This window comes from Kryptolebias marmoratus, linkage group LG22 (genome assembly GCF_001649575.2).
Source record: "Kryptolebias marmoratus isolate JLee-2015 linkage group LG22, ASM164957v2, whole genome shotgun sequence".
NCBI classification, from domain to species: domain Eukaryota; kingdom Metazoa; phylum Chordata; class Actinopteri; order Cyprinodontiformes; family Rivulidae; genus Kryptolebias; species Kryptolebias marmoratus.
The window spans coordinates 17,073,103-17,091,691 of NC_051451.1; the positions used below are offsets into that span (position 1 = coordinate 17,073,103).

Consider the following 18,589-nt stretch of genomic DNA (forward strand, 5'->3'; position numbering starts at 1 on the left):
ATGTTCCTTACTGTGATTTTTTTTTTTTAAAGCCTAACCTACTTTGACTGGGTTTCATAAAAAAGGAAATACAGTAAGCTGAATTTTCAGCACCTCCAGAGTTGTATCAAAATGCATTTATAGTTTTACATTTACACTCCCTGTTCTTTTATCCGCATGCAGGACTGCTTATTCCGAGAAGATCTATGAGTTCTTTCACAGGAGCTGTGGGAAAACATCTGGGGAACGGACTGGTTTAGCTCTGCAACAAGTAAACATTTGTGCAAACTTTTTCTATCATTTTCGATAGATTTTTTTTTTTTTTTTTCAGAGGCAACTGCAGGAGCTGTTGAAAGCCTTTGACAACATTAATAACTTGTGTTGTGACGACCTGCTATGTAAATCCTGAAACCTGAGAGCCAGTCACGTGTTCTGCTACCTGAGCTGAGTCCCTGGTGACGGAGGAAAGACCATCTGGGTGCACTGGAGTACTCATCTGAAGAGGAAGAGCTAAAGTCCTGCAGGAAGCTCAAACAAAAAAAATCCCCCGTGGGTGTTAATTTTTTTTAACCATTAACTGAGAAATATCAACATTCACTGAAGTGTGTCCATGAGAGCCATTGCTGTTAAACTTCTACCCAGGACTTTTCTTCCATTTACAGAACAGAGTTTAACTTTTCACTCCCATGCAGCTGACTTAAGCTCACGGGATAATTTGTCTAAACATATTGACTTAGTTGATGGGTTTTACTTTTCTCATTGAGCCCTGGGCAACTGGGAGGCATTTCTACCGGAGCTTGAGGAATGACTATCGAGCACTTTTACTACTTGATGATTTGTTATGCTGCTAGCTGAGAGCAGGACAGCTCACACTGTGGCCTCTGCTGATACAACTGATCCTAAGGAGAATAACAACTGCAGGTAAGGAGACTCTACAGCATGTGCAGAACATTAGATTTCAGATGGATGACCTTTTGCAGTATTGTGGATTTCTGTGCGTTTTTTTTTCTTCCTTTTTCTAAACATGCCTTTCCATTTCTGCTTCCATTTTCACTTTTTTATTCCAAGATTGCTCGAATTGTTTTTGATGCTCATTTGCAAACTTCTAAATTTTGTAATGTGGACTCGTTTCATCAAAGCTAGATTCTTGCAGGTGTGGTTGCACATTAGGGCATCACTTCAGAGACTGTAAAAAAATTCATTTTTTACATTTTTATCGTCCTTGTTACAATCTATGGGTTTTGGTTTGAAGCTTTAATTTTGTTTGTGTTGTGCTTTCTCGTTTTTGGTACATTTTTTTTAAGGCCTTGTTTTCTTTGTGTGCTTTCCTGTTTTTTTAGAGTTTGTGTGTTTTTTCACCATCTATTCCATATACATAGGGATTTCTCCATTGCACTTTTTATAGAGTAAAATTAGCCTCAGAAGGATTCACAAACGCATAAACAGTTTTTCAAATGTACACATTTCAAACTGCACAAATGGAAATAAGCTACTCATAGAAACTGTCAAATGTGTGTGCACAAATTGCTTGCTAAAGACGGATCAGTCAACACAAGCTTGCCTGTGCTTGTGACTTCCTCCTTCTGTGTTTGCTTCAAACACCCAACATAATCGTTTTATAGTTGTTGTTTTTTTAAAGGATTTGTGTTTTAGGTAACAAAATAACCACAAAAGACCCTTGAGCCAAGTGCTATGTTTTCCTACTCGAACAGATTATGGAGCATGTGACCACATTCCAGTGACCCATGGTCAGGATCATTACAGCTCGTCTGACTCGGCTGGACAAATTGCTTTAATACAAAAACCATTATGTAACTGCCAAAACTCATAACAAGAAGCGTGGGCTTTATGCAGCACATTTATCACCCGTATAATCCAACATTCACTGATCAATAGTGCATGTAAGTTGTTTAACCTAAGAGCATATTTGAAAATGATACACAGAAGTGAATACTTTTTATATTATTTGACCGAATTTGTGGTAGATGATTTTATAGACCAGTGTCCAGAGGAATAAGGAGACTGTTGTACAGAAAAGACAAGCACAATGATTAAAGTAACACAAACACATAATGATACATCTAAACACTTACATTTTTTAAGGAGTGCCTCATGTTTTTGTCGCCACCAGTTGCATGATCCCACCCCATTAAACAAGATATGTGCCAAAACCTTTAGCCTTGCCTGTTGGTATCAGCTCCGCTTGTCTGTTGGCAAAATATCTCATGAACCACAAGACAGATTTTATTGAAACTTTCAGAAAGCAATCACTGGAGGTACATTTAAAACTGATCAACTCATCCAAATTCAAGATAGTGTTCACAGCTAATCGACCTTAGCCAATACAAAAAAATGGCTGTAACTCCCACTAATGGCAAGAATTTGATATGGTAGCAGCTGAGAGTGAATCTCAACAAACACTCACATGTGATCTCTCACACAAGATCACATGTGATCTCACATGAGATTGCACATAATGCTGTTATCAAGGTTTGACCAAAACAGCTATAACTCAGTCATTTCTCAACAAAACATGATCTTAGTCTAAAACTCTGGCATGTGATCATGAGCATTCCTTCAAGGCATGCTAGGCCTAATATTTTAATCACTTCTTTTAGGTTTAATAAATGTGAGTGTTATAAAAAGAATATATATATATTTGTGTCAAGTGCCATTTCAACTAATCTTTTTGTCTCCCCAAAATTTAAAAAGTTACTTTATAATGAATAGTAAGTGAGAACAAGATGATTTCAGTTTTGTTTGGTTTTTTTTTTTTTTCTACCAAAAACACACCAATAGAATAATAACCTTTACTAGCCATTGTATTGCAACTATTAAACATTTCTGCAGCCTTTGTCTAAATGTCTTTTTATGAATTCCCACAGCCGGTGTGGTCTCTTCTGCTCGGAAGTTTAATTTGTGTAAACTCCAAAATCTATTAAACCACTGATTGTGCTCACTTGCAAACTGAATTTTCTTTGTGGTGAGGGCACAGAAAGCGCTCGACTCTTCCTTAAAGGTGACATTTGTGTAGGTGTGACGGCACAATAAAGCAGGAGAACATAACTTCAGTGTCTGCAAAATGCTCCTGAAGCTTTTATCCCATAAAGCAAGTTTTAATTAGTGTTTTTGTGCTCTCGTTTTCCTCCGGACCTCAACTTGACCTCCTTTGTGTCCGTTAATTGCTACTTCTTACTAATATTACAAACAAAGCTAAAGACTACCTAAAAATGGCTTGTGTATTTTCTTCATTGTTATTGTAGGCATCAGTTTTTTTCTTTTAAAGCACAGATGTTCAGAGGAGCCAATGAACGCTGATTGCTGGACAAGGTTTAAGATGCAGAGTAATTATAAACCTTTAAAAATTGCAACAGCCGGCCGTTCTAAACGAGGAGTGTGAGTAAACCCTGATTTAATGAGCTAATCAAGGCCTGAGAGCTCAACAAAATACAGCTGAGAGCTAAAATTTTATGACAACCCACATATTTAGATTGTGATTCAATTCTTGCTTTTCTTTTGTGAAGTGTATGTAACAAGAGTCATTTAAAGGGTTTAAAATTTTCATTTAATGTTTTTGGACATCAGCTTATTCCTTAATTTCCACATCACAATGGTAAACTAACTACCTGAAAAAAATAAAACACTTGTTAAGATGGAATAAGACTCAAGCACACAAATAAATGATGTAATTGTGTTAACTGTGGACCAATGCATTGACATAATGATAATAGTGTGGCAACTGTCTTTGTGGGTTTGAAAAGAGATGAAGCCACATGTGAATAAATTCAATATACTCCCGTTTTTGATCCTTTAATTTCAATTTTGATCCTAAATTTTCAATTTAAAAAAAATGTGATTTATTCTAAATTAGCTTTTCAGCTGTTCAAACATGCTCCTTTTGTTTTTGTCATAAACATTTGTCTAAAAAAAGGTTTAACAGCACCACATATTTTCAACGTGTAATTTGGTTTCTTAAAGGCACCATGGCAAAGTGTAGTACAAATGTTCTTTAAGTTCTTTTGAGCAAGCCCATTTCTTTAGATGCTGACCAACTGGGAAAAAAAAAAAAAATATATATATATATATATATATATATATATATATAACAGCAACCAATATGTTTCTGCAAGCTGCCAAAGTTGTGTATTTATTCAGAACTAAATATAATCAGCTCTAAATATAATCCAATGCAGTGCTACAGCTTCGTTTTTTGGGAGCTGTATGAATGTTCTTGTTTTCCTCACAGACTTATTTAGGTTTTCATGTAATTTGTCCGCTGTGAAGTTGCTCGTTTTTCATATAAAACAAAGAAAACGGTACTCAGAATTCATGAAAGCACATGCAGAATATGCATACAATACATTAACTATTTAGTAATGTAATTCTTTTATGCAAAGCACCTTATTGAATATGCTGTTTGATATAATGTCTGTCTTTGATTAAAAGACTCAGCGTTCGTTGTTTCAGGGTTCACTTTAGTGTCGATATTTAGCTTATTTTCTAACATATTGCTGCTTGTTCATCACTTTGATTGTTTGCAAGACTTTTTTTCTTTTTTTCTTAGAAACACAACATTGTATTGTTATTTCTCTGACTTGCTGGTTGAGGAAAATGTAAATCCAATTAAAAAGGGGGGTATAAATTTCTGTTTTTGTGTTGTTACATCCCAATGTTACAATTACCCCCATGTGGTTTAAATCAAAATGCAGTATAATTATTTTACCTGCGTTATATTATACACAGTGTACAGCTCATGCAGACATTCTAACCAGAAAGCATGAATTTAATTTGCAAGGCCTTGGTGTCGCCTGCAACTGTGTAGCCTTAAATTAATGTTCTGCGTGTTCAGTGAGTTTGGTTAAACACTTAATTATGTTGCAAGCTATTACGATTTCAGTCTTGCTGACTGAAATGAGGTTTGTACAAGCTGGTGTGAAAGAGACACACTTATATCATGCTTCATTCTCAGAGGTGAGTAAAGCAAATCAATACATCCCGTCTTTGGCCTTCTAAAACTAAATATTTAAGCTTTTGTTTTTGATGTTATGACATTTTCCAGACAAGCAAAACGAAAAATAAATAACTTTTTTTTTTCTTTTTTGAGTGTTTATGAGTGGGATAAAGTTCCAAGCCTGGTAACATTATAATTAAAGAAAAAGGTAACATGAAATCGATAAATAACTAAAGGCCTAGAATTCCTCGAAGCAATGCATGTTGCCTGATGCTTTTCATGTCGGTGTTTTAAACTAAGATCATTTGATGATGAGTAGCGAGGGAGTTATAGCTGTTTTGGTCAATCCTTATAAATGATGTTTTTCACAATCTCATGTGAGATTAGAAGATGTGCTAGCTCTCAGAGTAAATATTGAGGATGACTCTACTTACGCTGCTACTTATGCACCAAATTTTACCTCAATATCTGGAATTCTAAGTTGTGGTCATTTACGTGTTTCCTAAGGTCACTTAGCTGGGACAGCCATCTTGAATTAGGGTTTTTTCAGAAGTTAATCAGATGTAGATGTACATCCAATGATTACTTTCTAAGAGTTCCATTTAAGTCAGTTTAGTGGTTCATAAAATATTTTGCTAACAAGCAGGCAGAGTTGACTCAAAGAGTTATTACACAATGTTTTAAGCACAAATGTAATGCAATGTGCAGTGCTCAGAGTATGTGTTTTGAATTACTTCCAGCTACTTCCACACCAGATTTTAACTCAATATTTGTCAAATCACCTGAGTTATAACCATTTTTGTGTTTTTTAAGGTCACTTAGCTGTGACGGCCATCTTAAATAGAGTTGATTCTAAAGGGGAATCAGTTGTAGATGTCCACTTAATTATTACTTTCTGGGAGTTTTATTAAAATCTGTTCAGTGGTTCATCAGATATTTTGCTAACAAGACAGACAAGCAAACACACGCACATGAGCAAAAGCATTAAATACTGAGAGTTTGTCAAAATACGGTCTCCTATTTTCTATGTCACAAAATGAGTGTATTTTTTATGAGTATAGACAGATTATTATTTTTCATGTTCAGCAGGATCTCTTTCATGTGAACACCTCTTTTATGTCTTATCTGGTGCGTGTCGCCCTGTGAAAATCAAAAACCGCCGTGTTCTGTTTATATTTCTGCTGCGATGTGACAGATAAAAAAAAAAAAAATTAAAAAAAAAAGGAAGCGGTGTCTGCTCACTGTCAGTGGATTTCCACAGTTGGAGCTTCTCAAATGTATTTACACTTTATATCAATGAGGCAAACAAACGTGGAGATGCTCACCTGTTAGCCCAAAGTCTCACTGCTCAGAAAGTTGTTAAATGCTGCTGTTCTGCAAACACTCAATGAAAGCGCTGATGCATACTGTGATCAGTGATTTTATACTAAACAATTAAAATGAATTTCCCTGAGGCAAAACAAATGCTTTATAAAGAAAATGCAAAAATGTTTTTGTTTTTTTTTTAAAAAAAACTGCCATCTGTGTTAGTGTACAAGAGGCTATACTAAAACCTATGATTTTTTTGTTGTTGTTGTTTTACATAAAAAAATAAGACTGAGTTACAATATTTGCATTTTCATCTATTATGTTTACAACTCTAGTACGATTTAAGTGGTTCGTCAATCCTTTTTTATGTGTATGCATGCAAAGTCAACACAGGAAGATGTTTTAATGTTTGCCCTTCAAACACAGATTAAAGAAAATCCCAAGAAAGCCTTCCAAGGGCAGCAGAAAGTGAGTATAATTCATGTTATGTTGTGCAGATGTTTGCTCACTAAAATTAAAAATAGAAATAGGACAGGGACTGAAGTCTTGTTTTTCAGAGGACATACCTGAACTTTTCACTTTAATGTTATTGATAAACTGTTCTCGCATGCTGTCTATTGTCATAGCAACACCAGCTGACAAAGCAGATGAGTATGTAGTAAGACCATCCAGTCATTCTGCAGCTACCTTTGTTTTTGCAGTCTGTCTTGGTTTGGTTGTAGTTTCACAGTCTTCCAGTTTGCAGAGAAATCATTTGAACCTTTGGAGCTCAACTCTGTTATGTTATTGTCTTTGTCTTTTCATAGCTGTCAAGTTAAAGACATCACTTCTTCTCTGCACAAGAATGTCCTGTTGTGGGGAAAGAGCTTGAAGTAAGAGGTAAAGAAGAATTCATGTCTTGAAGCAAAAACACCATCCAGCTACGCTCAGGTTACAGACAGGCCATCCTTTGGAGAGGTTTCCATCGTGCTGAAGGTATAAGCTACTCTAGAACTACGAGAGACCTTCAAGAGAAGAAACCATTTCTTAAGCTGCAATGAGAGTTTCATTGAACGTCTGCGAACAGAGCCCTACGATCTTTAAGCCAAATGTTTTAAGATGGGCCCACTCATCAGCCAATGGATTGGGAGTAAAAGATTCAGGAAACATGAAAGTACAACTTGTAGAATGCAAGCTGAACTACCCGGAAAAGAACAAAAAACAGGGAGTGACAAGTTCCACAATGATGAATCAGCTTTCCTATAAGGTGTGCATTCATCACAAGGTTCCTCTGAGGTTTATCAGCTCTGTTGTGATTTTGGACAAGACTCTTTGTATTTCTCTTGTAGAACTTGTAGACGGGATGAGAAACGTTCAGCCAGCTTTGCATAGATCTGCCATGACTTGTCGTCTTGGTGTCCGATCTGGCTGCAAATCCACCACAGATAAGAGGCTACCCAAAACAAATGAGGCTTATGGAAGGGGCAAGGCGAACGTGTTGGTCAGCAACAAACGCAACATGGGAGAGGACGGTTTAGATTACTGGAGAAGCCCTCTATCAAAGCACCAGAACAACAAAGCTGACCATCCAGCACCTGCTTGTGGTGTTCACACTGAGGCTAATGAGTCAGACGTGCAGCAGAGCAGCGCTTCCTTTGGATTATTGTCATTCAGAGGACCAACCACCTCGAACACAAAGACTGGGAAGCAGAAGGGGAATGCAGATGAGGCGGTCCTTTTTGCCCAGAGAAATTTCAGGCCCGGGAAGCACACTTTCAGGATTGGCCCAGGTATGGACTCCATCACCTTAAGAATTGAAAACCTTCAGTGCCGGTGCCAGCTGATGTGTGCATACATTTCACTGCCTCACATTTTCTAAAGCTGTGGTCTATAAGATCACACTCCAAGGCAGAACAGGAAGCTGAATGTAGTGCAAAGCTGGTCTTAGAAAATTAAAAGCCTCTTTTTAGTTGTTTCTCTTCCTTTCATTCTTCAGTTTATACCTGACTTGGAAAGGTCGTTTTTGCTGGAATTTGTCACAGAACACCTGAATAAAACCAGAAAAAATAAAACCAGAAACACCTGAAAATATTAGTAATTTACCGGCCAAGTACTTTTCACTATGTGAAATTAAAATGGAATGAAATAGGTGCTAATTTTTCATTATATCTAAATAAAAATACACTATTAGAAACAAGTGCAAAAAGGCTACAACTATAATGAGACGATTAATGTTTAATTGGGATGACAGAGTGTGTCATTACAAACTGAAGCACACAAACATTGGAAGAAATTGAAACTTAGCTATATTGAAATACATTGAAAAAAATACGACTAATAATACATATTGGCTGGTTGTTGTCAGTTTTTGAATGCAGTTTTGTTTGACAATAAAAACTGTGTTAGCAACAAAAGTCGTACATTAGTTTAGCATTATGTATGAAGTACCTAAAGCTAAATGTCTGTCTAGATGTTTAAAAAAGATTTGGATATTTTTGTACTTTTATTCAAAAAAAGAAAATAAGATTGCGGTAAAGTATTTTCTAATGGATAAAGATTACAATAATCTTATGTCATGGATGTCTTCAAAATTACAAATTTTATAAAAATGTATTAATATTTGCATCAAGTTTTTAGCTGATTGATTAAAGAAACATCAGCACAAACCCAGATGGTTTCTTTAAGTTATTGTTTCCTTCAGACTGTCAATACAAGAGTACCAAAATCAAAAGTTTCTTGGTCCTGTTCAGGTATTACTGAGCAAACACACACACACACACACACCACACACACACCAAACAAACAAAGTACATGCTATATAGGCTACTGTACCCTAAATAAAATTAGATTTTGCAGTATTGGTAATAAAGGTTGCAGTCCTGTTACATTTGTTGTCCTATAAATACAACTTCAACACAACACTTTTTAAATATTAAACTCGTTCACTTCAGTGCACTTGTTTTCTTTTTTTTTTTTTTTTCTATTTTAAGGTTTTTGTTATTTTTGTTTGACATACATTCTGATACCGAAAGGGTAAATATATATCTTTTAACAATAGTTTAACCAGTAACTTTACATTACAATGACACTGTACAACAAAAACACCACATGCTCATGGCGGAGTGTTCAGTTGAGATATATTCTGCAGGATGTACAGGGATGAGGTTACAAGAGCAGAATGAATGCGCTGCCATCTTTTACATTATTCATTGGCAACACTCGTGTTCCCTCTGGATTTTTGTCTCTCTATATAAAGTTGGGGTAGTGTGTGCATTTGAATGCAAATGTGTGTGTATGGGAGTGTGTTAGGTTCATTTTGGGGTTTGTTCATTTTCTTCCTTCTTCAGATGATAAAAGCTTAGGCGGATTTTATGAACACTGTGAAAAACAGTAAGTATATCTGAGAGAGATGGAATGAAACAGAGGCAACAAACTGCACGAGAACCTTCCAAACACATTTGCACACATAATTACGTCTGAATGTGAGACTTTCTTTGGGAAATGAAAATAGTCCTTAGCCACTCTCGTCTGCTTTTGACTGATGCATCTTTATGTTTTAATGTGTCTCAAGCAAATTCAGGAACGTGCAGCAAACAAACAGGAAGAAAAAAGACACGTGAAGAACAAGAAGATGGCAAATCCTCAGAAAGTCAGCCAGTTCCCACTTGTCATTACCGCTGCAGACTGAAGGATGACTCAGTGGGAAACACTCCCAAGACTCTCAGCCTAAAAGTATGAGCTACATTTATGTATGTGGTTTCCTAAGGATTGTCTTTTTAACCAGCAGCATTTGCAATGTCTTTCTCTAGAAAAGAGAGTAAGAGCTCTTAGCATACTGAAGTACTAAATCTGGCTAATAGGCCTAGAACTGGTTAAAAACATGTGTTGACTTGTTGCGTCATGCTATGGTTGGTGCATTTTTAGAAAAAGAACATTTTCTTGTATCTGAGTTTGCTTCCAAACCTTGTGCTCACTACAACAACAAAACAAGTTTGGGGATTTATGTCAGAAATTTAGCTTGTTCTTAAAAGTTTCTGGATCATCACTCATGTAAAATAAGTTACCTATTATTTATTTCCTATCTAGCAGAGTGTCAGCCATTGACATCATGAATATAAATGGTATAATAATCAGGGTAACACTACAGCTTTTTTATCCACAAATAAAAGTGCCCCTGCCTGACCTTGATGCCAGATTATAAAAAAAAACTTTCACTTTTTCTTTTTTCACTTTAAAAAGTGATTGAACCGCAGAATCATCATCGCTGTTTGAGGCCCTGTCATGTTTTGTTTTGCCAATATTTGCAGTGATTAGATTATGGAAATGCAAGAGTGCTCAACAAGTTTTGTCAAGTGGAGGTTTAAAGAGAAAAGCATGAAAAAAAAAATACACACATTGTGTGGAAAGGCTTTTAGTGGCAGTGCTGCATTCAATTTCCTTGATAAAATCATGCTCAGTAATTAAAGGACTAACATTCCTTGATGGGATGCATTTCGCCTGTCATCTTTTATGCCTGTTTTAAACTGAGATCATCTTGTGATGACAAATGAGCTGTAGCCATTCTGGTTAAACTTTGAAAATAATGGTTTGTGAAACAATAAAACAATAAAATTCAAAGCATTTAAAATGGAAACACATTTGATGAGCAACAGAGCACAAAACCTAAACAGAGACAATAAAAGGGGAGTAAAAGAAGCTGTTCCCAGTGAAATAACACAAGTGTTAAAGGTTTCAGGCCTTACACAGTGTATCTTTATGTTTTTATGGTTGAAATGAACATTTTTGCAAAAGTAGTAGCATGTCTTGAGGAACAATTTTGACATTTTAGCAGACTTCTTTTTCTTTGTTTGAGATTTGCTAAGTTGGGGGATAATAGAAAATCATGAATAAATGCACCATTTTCATTTCTGGTTTGCAGTTTGTCTGTTTACACAGTCAATGGGACATATTCTAGCATCAGAAGGGACAAAAAGGCTATGAGGCCTTCTAAAAGATTTAGCTTCCCTTTGAGAGAAAAGCACTCCTACTTTTATCCTTCCTGCAGCTGTTATCTCTCCTCCTCACTATTATAAAGTTGTAGCCCCCCCCTTCTTCCTCAAAAATAAGCAGCTCAGTGGATATATCTTCATCTCTGCTCCAGGAGGCTTTAGAGCTCTTCAGGCCGGACTTCATCAGCCGATCTCGGGATCGAGTGAAGAGGTTGGAGCAGAGAGCCAGAAGAAGGAAAACACTGCACGACTCAAATCTGGACCTGGTGCAAGGCCCAAAGGAAGATCAAGGCAAGCAAAAGAGGAACTGCACCACACCGGATCCACTTAGCGGTGAGCACAGCAACATAGCTCAAACTAAAACATGGGAAAAAGCTGAAATAATTCATTAAGAAGATGTCACTTCCAGTGCACACCATCAACCAGCCTTAGTGTTTTCTTTCCGCTGTCAGAGCACCAGCGGTGACAGCAGAATTCAGTCAACTGTAAATTCTATGACAAAGGATCCTGGAACGTATGGATTTACAAAACAGCAAACAGCTAGCTATCTAACATTCAGAGCAGGTGGTCTCTTATCCTCCACATCCAGTGTTTCCAATCTCTTCATCTTATTGTTGCGTCACTTCTGCAGATTCAGATGCATTCATCCAAACTTCTGGACTGCTGCGACAAGAGACACTGGATCACCACATGCACAGTACCCTGTCCCTTTTTTATTTCAGCACATCACCTCTTCTGAAAAGGAAAAAAAAGTGCTTTTATATTATATTTCCATTATAATGTCCCCACATTTAACCAACTTTGCTCTCTACTGGTCAATGTTTAGTACTGCAGATGGGCCAAGGCATTATTTATTTTTATTTTTTTACTCAGTTCAGGGTCTTCTCACAAATTTAAAAGATAAATATAATTATATCATTTTATTTTCAAGTCTTTTATTGACCCCTGTTCAAGCAGAAAAAAAGTGATAATAATAATAATAAATGAGATGAAAATCAGACGTTAGACAGAAGAAAGTCAACAACACAGAACTGAGACCAAGACATGATGGACAATAACCATTATTATGTTAAACAGTGTAAAACATTTTTTACAGTATAATTTGAAGCTCTATTTCTGAAGCTATTTTTCAGTAGAATATGGACATTCACAATAATTCAACAGGTGTATGAAAAAAAATAATTTACCCTATAAAAACAGAAAGCTAGACAGATATCTACTTCACAAAGGGATTTTCAAACTACTATGATACTGTTTAATCCTAATAATAAGTTAAGTACATTAAAAGAGGCTGCACACTGAAAAACACTTTGATTCAGCTATTGAAAGGAACTTTTTTTCACTTTGTGCTTTGAAAAAACACCTGCTTTTGTACAATAGTGCTAGAAGCATGAGTTCTTGACCTTTATGTAAAACAATAATAAGATTTGACATCATTCTAATATTTAATTAAATGGTTCCCGTTTTAGTTTGGAAAGCTCATGAAGGGGAACTCAAGCTAGAAACCTTGAACACCTCCATGATCTCTGGCTGTGAAGTGATGTATAATGTTTCAAGAGAAACAGACCCCCCCACAAAAAAAAACAAGCCAACAAGTTCACATTTTTCCTTTTTGAACGTTGATCTTTGTGTGTGCCTTTATTCTTAGTGAGCAGTGGAACTGCCTAAAAAAGAGAGATCAGTGCTCAGTCTTCATTTACATATGCAAGATTCATTTCCATATTAATTCTTTGTTGTTCATGTGTGCTTGCTTTGCTGTTTGTGTGTGTGTGTCCCAGATAACCTTTTCAAGCCGAGAGAGAGGTCTATATCAGGCAGGGAGATGCAGCTGAGGTCCAGAAGGTGAGTTTTCTCAACCAAGCCTCCTGTCAGAAGATGACTTTTTTGTTTCCAGCACAGTTCAACCCATCAACTTTGCTTTTGTGCAAACACACACAATGCACATCCACCCATCCACCTATTGTATAGATATATGGTTTTGATGTCTTTGTAGGAGATTAAAAGTAAGGTCTGTCTATCCTATCTTTATCCTCCTTTTCTCATCTTATCTAGAAAGACACACCTCAGCTGACTATCTGTAATTATTTTTTTTTTCAAAAGCAAGTCTATCTGACTTAAAGGCTCTCTTAACAAATAGGCAGAGATAGTGCAAGTGCAAAAGGAGTATGTGTGTGACTTGCTATCAGGAGGTCCAGGATTTGTTTTTGTTTTTTCCAGCCAGCGGTCTTACTTGATAAAACCTTGTCTCTAGTATGCCAATCTGCTGGCACAGCTCAGCCACACTCAGACTTCTGATACCATATTCCCCTGCCCTGTGTGAATTTTCCCTTTCTTGTGTCTGTAGGATTTACAACAAGCTGCCGGAGGTGACTAAGAGGAAGGAGGAAGAGAAAAGAAGGGCTGTATCACAAAGCAACAGACTGCGAGCCGAGGTCTTTAAAAAGGTAGAGCCGGTGTGAGTTTGTTGCAAAAATTAGCTCAAAACATTGATTAGGACATGTGAAGATGGTCAACTTTGAGTGCAACAGTTCAGAACACAAAATAATGGAAGAGTAAATGCAATAAAAAGATCACAGAAGCATCGATTAAAAGCAAATATATAAAATTGATGCATAAGAATACATGATAAAACCTATAAAAACAAGTAATACAGACTATGCAATAAACAGTAACAGTGGAGGAGGGGAAGGCTCTCCCTCCCATTCTAGTGATACAGATTCTTGGAAGAACTAAAAGACCTGCATGCTGGGAGTGAAGTGTTCTAGTTGGGCTGTAAGGAACAATTAGCTGCTTTAAATATGCTGGAGCTGGGCCATTCAGTGCTTTATTTGTAATGAGGAGGATTTTGTATTGTACTCTGCCAGTCACGGGAAGTCAATGCAGAGAGGCTAAAACAGGAGGGAAATGGTCCTTCCTTGAAGTACCTGTGAAGTACTCATGCTGCAGCCTTCTGAATAAGCTGTAAGATTTTAAAGGAATGTGTTGGACACCCGGCTAGAATGGTATTACAAAATTCTAGGCTATTCTAGTCTTGAGTTAGTATGTTCCTAATTTTATATGCTCTAACCGGATATTTTTAAGTAAGGTTTGGAAGTATTGGTAAAAATACAGAGCTCGATTAACGTTTCTGATATCTTTGACAAACTGGCAATACTTCTGCATAAATACGATGTAAAGCTTCATCCCTTTGTCGAAAAAGGTCTGAAAGTGGTTGAAAAAGTGCAGTAAAAACGTGAGAACAGAAGATCTTACACTTTATAATTCCTTCATGGAGGAAAAACGAGACAACAGCAGCTATGAGATTTTAGGTAGTCTTTGTACAGACGACAGTACTTTAGGATAATAGTGAGATTCTTTCACCTGCACTTATAATTTTATCACCTCAGGTCATTTATTGGTGTTTGATGTGAAATAAAGAAAAGAATATACAACGTTCTGTAACAAGTCTGAGCAGCAGAAAGTCAGACATAAGCTGCAGACTTTTATAAATCCTTCTATTTTAGATAAATGGTCCACACTTACATAGCATCTTTTTAACCTTCAGGCACTGCAAAGGCCTTTATGGCTTCTCTTTAATCCATTCACACAGACTCACACAGTGCTTCCTATTATATATTTTTACACACCATATATAGCACTTTTTATTAATACTACAAAAGACATGTCAGTGGGGTGAACAGTATCTTGTCCAATACTAAAGGGGCTCGAGATCAAACCCTCAACCCTCTGATTGGAAGGAAGCCACTGTGCCTTTGCCCCATTAGAACGCCAACACTCCTGGAAAACCACATGTTGCAAACATGCCTCAAAACTCTTATCTTTTCCTAAATGTTAAAATGTAATAAATTAACTTTGCAGGAAAATGAAAGAAAATAAAACAGGAGAAGAAAAAAACAACAACATCCATGTCACTCAAACCAAGTAGACAAGTAAAGATAGAGTGTGTTTTATTTTCTTTAATAATTTATGTTAAAAAAAATAAAATTAAATTAAAAAGTCTTGCTAATCACAAGCTCATTACAATACCTGCTTTATTCCAAATCTAAAATGTGATATAAATATTGTCCAGTAGAGGTCCCTGTTTGACTGTTAAAACCACATCTAGTCCACTGCACTGTCAACCAAATTCTGCACATTCAACATTTTGCTTCAATAATAGACAGAAGATTGCATATTCTTTGAGCCAATTACTGCATGAAAACAATGCCTGCTTAGGGTCTTCACATTTCAAACTAACATAGTAATAATGGTAATGATAATAATAACTCAACATTTTTAATCGTAGACAATGAGCATATGATGCACAGTTTAACTTTCTGCATCATTCAACAGTGGAAGGCATTTGGGGGAAAATGAATGATATATTTAGGACAAGCAGTGTCAGATAGCTCCTCTCACGTTCAGCTGAGCCTTCACTCACTTTCCCATTATAGCCCGATCGCTGTCAGTCAGGTGAGCGGTGAGAAATGTGAAGAGATGTTTCAAATCTCTCATAGATAATCACAGTCAGGGCAGGCTCAGAGTATAATGTGAGTTAGAGGGATATGTAGGTGTCTCTCTTTGCATTATCTTTATTGAGATCATTTAAAGAACTATTTTATATCTTTATCACTACATGACTAAGCTGAGACTTATTTTTTTCAAAAGGCTTTTTTTTTCTTCTTCTTTTTCATTTTTAGCAAAACAGTGAATCAGACTTTTGGTTTACTGGCACAGCCAGTAGCTGTGGGGCTCCGTCAAAGAATATTTGATTTCTTGGTAAAATTTAAGAGCTATGATGCCAGTGTGACCTTGGCACCTCTGAAAATGAAGCCATTAGCTAGGCCCAACCACTGAGATTGCCAGAAAAGGAGCGAGTTCCTCTCGAACAAACACTGTGTGATTTGGAGGCCTCATTTTTATCCCACACAGAGGGGGAGCCCAGCAAAGACTCACCGCAGGGGTCTGATAGCACGAGGTAGAGGGTGGGTGGTGTTGAATGCTGCCTGAAATGAGATTCTAGCTGTTGGGTACCACTGTTGCAGGAGTGTGATTGCATAGCAGTCAGATAGCAAGCCAGACTTATTCCCTTTTACCTAGACTTGGCCACCTCGGGGGTGAAGCTGATGGGTGTGAAAGCCAATTTAGCGGTGGTTGTCGCTCCTGTGTGATGCTGAGGAAAGGTCTGAGTGGTGGCAGAAGGTTTTGGATCGCTCCTCTGGGGAGGGCTTATCAGTGACATTGGTGTTTTTCTTGACTTGCAGAGACTTCTGGACCAGATTCTGCAAAGATAAGACAATTCTTCAACATGCAAATGGGAATAAATTCTAAGGATTCTTTAGATTTTTGTATATAAAAACATAAACAACTTTTTTTTTCTTTTTTCTTACCCTGTGATTTGTTACCAAATATCTTGCATGTATTTATGTATTTTGTTGGCAGTTAATTTCTGTTAAACATCCAGTTGTATTGTTGCTCTTTGTACTCTTATAATGATAATAATAATCTAATCAAACATCTAACAAAGATGAGCGGCATGGTGGCATCAATAATCCATCCATCCATCCATTGATCCATCCATCCCCTGTTCAGGGTCCTTAGAGGCCAGTGTCTATCATTGGGCGAGAGGCAGGCTACACCCTGCACTTCTCAATCCATTACAGGACACTAAAAAAACAAACATTGTGCATAAAATAAAATGTATACTATATTACTTACTGGCAAAGCCTATTCTCATCATGTATCAGGCATAGTTTTATATAAAGCAAGGTTGGCTTATTTAAACAAACTGATAATCATTACATAGATTAAACATCATGAAGTGTAACTTTTTTTTTAAACAATTTTCTTTTATTGTAACATCAGTAATATAAATGTTTTGCAAATTTTAAAAATATGAAACTAAAGAATGTTAGAAATATTTGTAGAAAGGAAATTAAGTCCTTGGGCTCTGAGTGGAACACCTTTGGCCAGGGTCAACAGTACAGTATTGTCCAGAAAATGAAAAGCCAAGATCATCATTGGCTTCACGTCTGCCCCGAGGCCTCTGGAGCCTTTCATCCGGAACAGTGGCATTCCAAGCTAATCGAACTCAAGAGACACACAGCGCCTCTGAAAGAGATCTTTGTCACAGAGCTCCAAAGCAGCGATGACACTGCATTAAGAGAGGAGAGTCCTGAGCACAGCCACTGAGACCTCAGACCACATAGACTCTGTGAAGGTGACTGACAACTCTGTGGCATTTAAACAGAGCCTGCTGGGATTAGGAGAGAGCAGGGGATGGGTGTGAGCTGCAGAAAAAAAAACAAAAAAAAAAACACCCTTGCACCTCTGAACTATGGTGGAGAATGTTTTGGGTGACTGTAAGTACACACAGCATTTAAAATGTAAAGCTGAATGATTAATAAAGGCTCAACTTTATTTGCCGCCACATTTCACTCTGATTGATTTTGGCTCACGGGCGTAATAAAAAGTATTGATGTTTGCTGATTTGTGTCCAGTCCAGGCTACAAAGAAGACCCACCCAACGCTGGTTAAGGGTTCTGCTGCTTTGTGGGAAGGTTTCAGGTGATGAGCGCTGACTGACAGGAGTTATATACGAAGAGACAGGCTCGTGTCAGTCAGCCTTCCTCTCTCAGAGGACTCATGTGTCTGTATGTCACATTGCAATCTATGCATAATGTGGGCTCTGTGCTCCGAGGCCCCTCAGGTTATCTTGGTGGCTTTGAATACCAAAACACCTGTGCACATTCATGCAGAGCCACTTTTGTAAATCATTAGCCATTTGTTTAGAACAAATCTTATCTGCGCGGTCTTCTCTTTGTAGCTGTGGTTCCACACGATAAAAATAAAAACTCCTCAACTAACTCCAAAGCTTATGAAGGGCTCAACTTTAGCATATAAGAATCTCGGGGTGAGCGAAAGATACAGAAAGCCAGGGGAGTCTTTCAAAACGATAAAGCCGAATCAGCTCAACAGTTACAAGTGAATAACAGCGAGCGGGGTGTAATAAATCTCTTCAGAGAGAAAATGGAAATCTGCAGGCACACCGTGAGGTTTTAAAGTCGCAACTCAGACATAAGTCAGTTCAGGGAAAGCTGTGCCGTTTTTCTTTTCATGGTTTGTAGCCTCTGTAGGGTTGTGGGGTAAAGTGAAAGCTGCACTGAGACATCTGTGACTTTATTTTTTTTGCCTGCAGCACACACACACACACACACACACACACACACACTACAAAAACATTAGGCTACAGCAGAGCAGGTGGAGAGAACAAAATACAGATGGGGCCAGGGAAAGGTTTTTATATGTGTCTGGATTCAGAAATAGATAGGGGAAAATAAGCCAGGCATGTGTTGAAGGGAGAACTAGTTTACATTTATCATTTTACTTGAATCACTTATCTCAA

At 37.2% G+C, this 18,589-nt stretch overlaps 1 protein-coding gene across 1 annotated transcript; it reads left to right on the forward strand.

Moving 5' to 3' along the window:
• The first annotated feature begins 276 nt into the window (after nucleotides 1-276).
• On the forward strand, nucleotides 277-17,040 carry LOC112450932 ((E2-independent) E3 ubiquitin-conjugating enzyme FATS). Its single transcript, XM_037973410.1, has 7 exons — nucleotides 277-900; nucleotides 6,665-6,706; nucleotides 7,045-9,949; nucleotides 11,358-11,538; nucleotides 12,984-13,047; nucleotides 13,550-13,649; nucleotides 16,449-17,040. The coding sequence occupies exons 3-7, from the start codon at nucleotides 9,719-9,721 to the stop codon at nucleotides 16,476-16,478; spliced, it is 606 nt and encodes a 201-aa protein (XP_037829338.1). The 5' UTR covers nucleotides 277-900; nucleotides 6,665-6,706; nucleotides 7,045-9,718; the 3' UTR covers nucleotides 16,479-17,040.
• The last annotated feature ends 1,549 nt before the right edge of the window (nucleotides 17,041-18,589 follow it).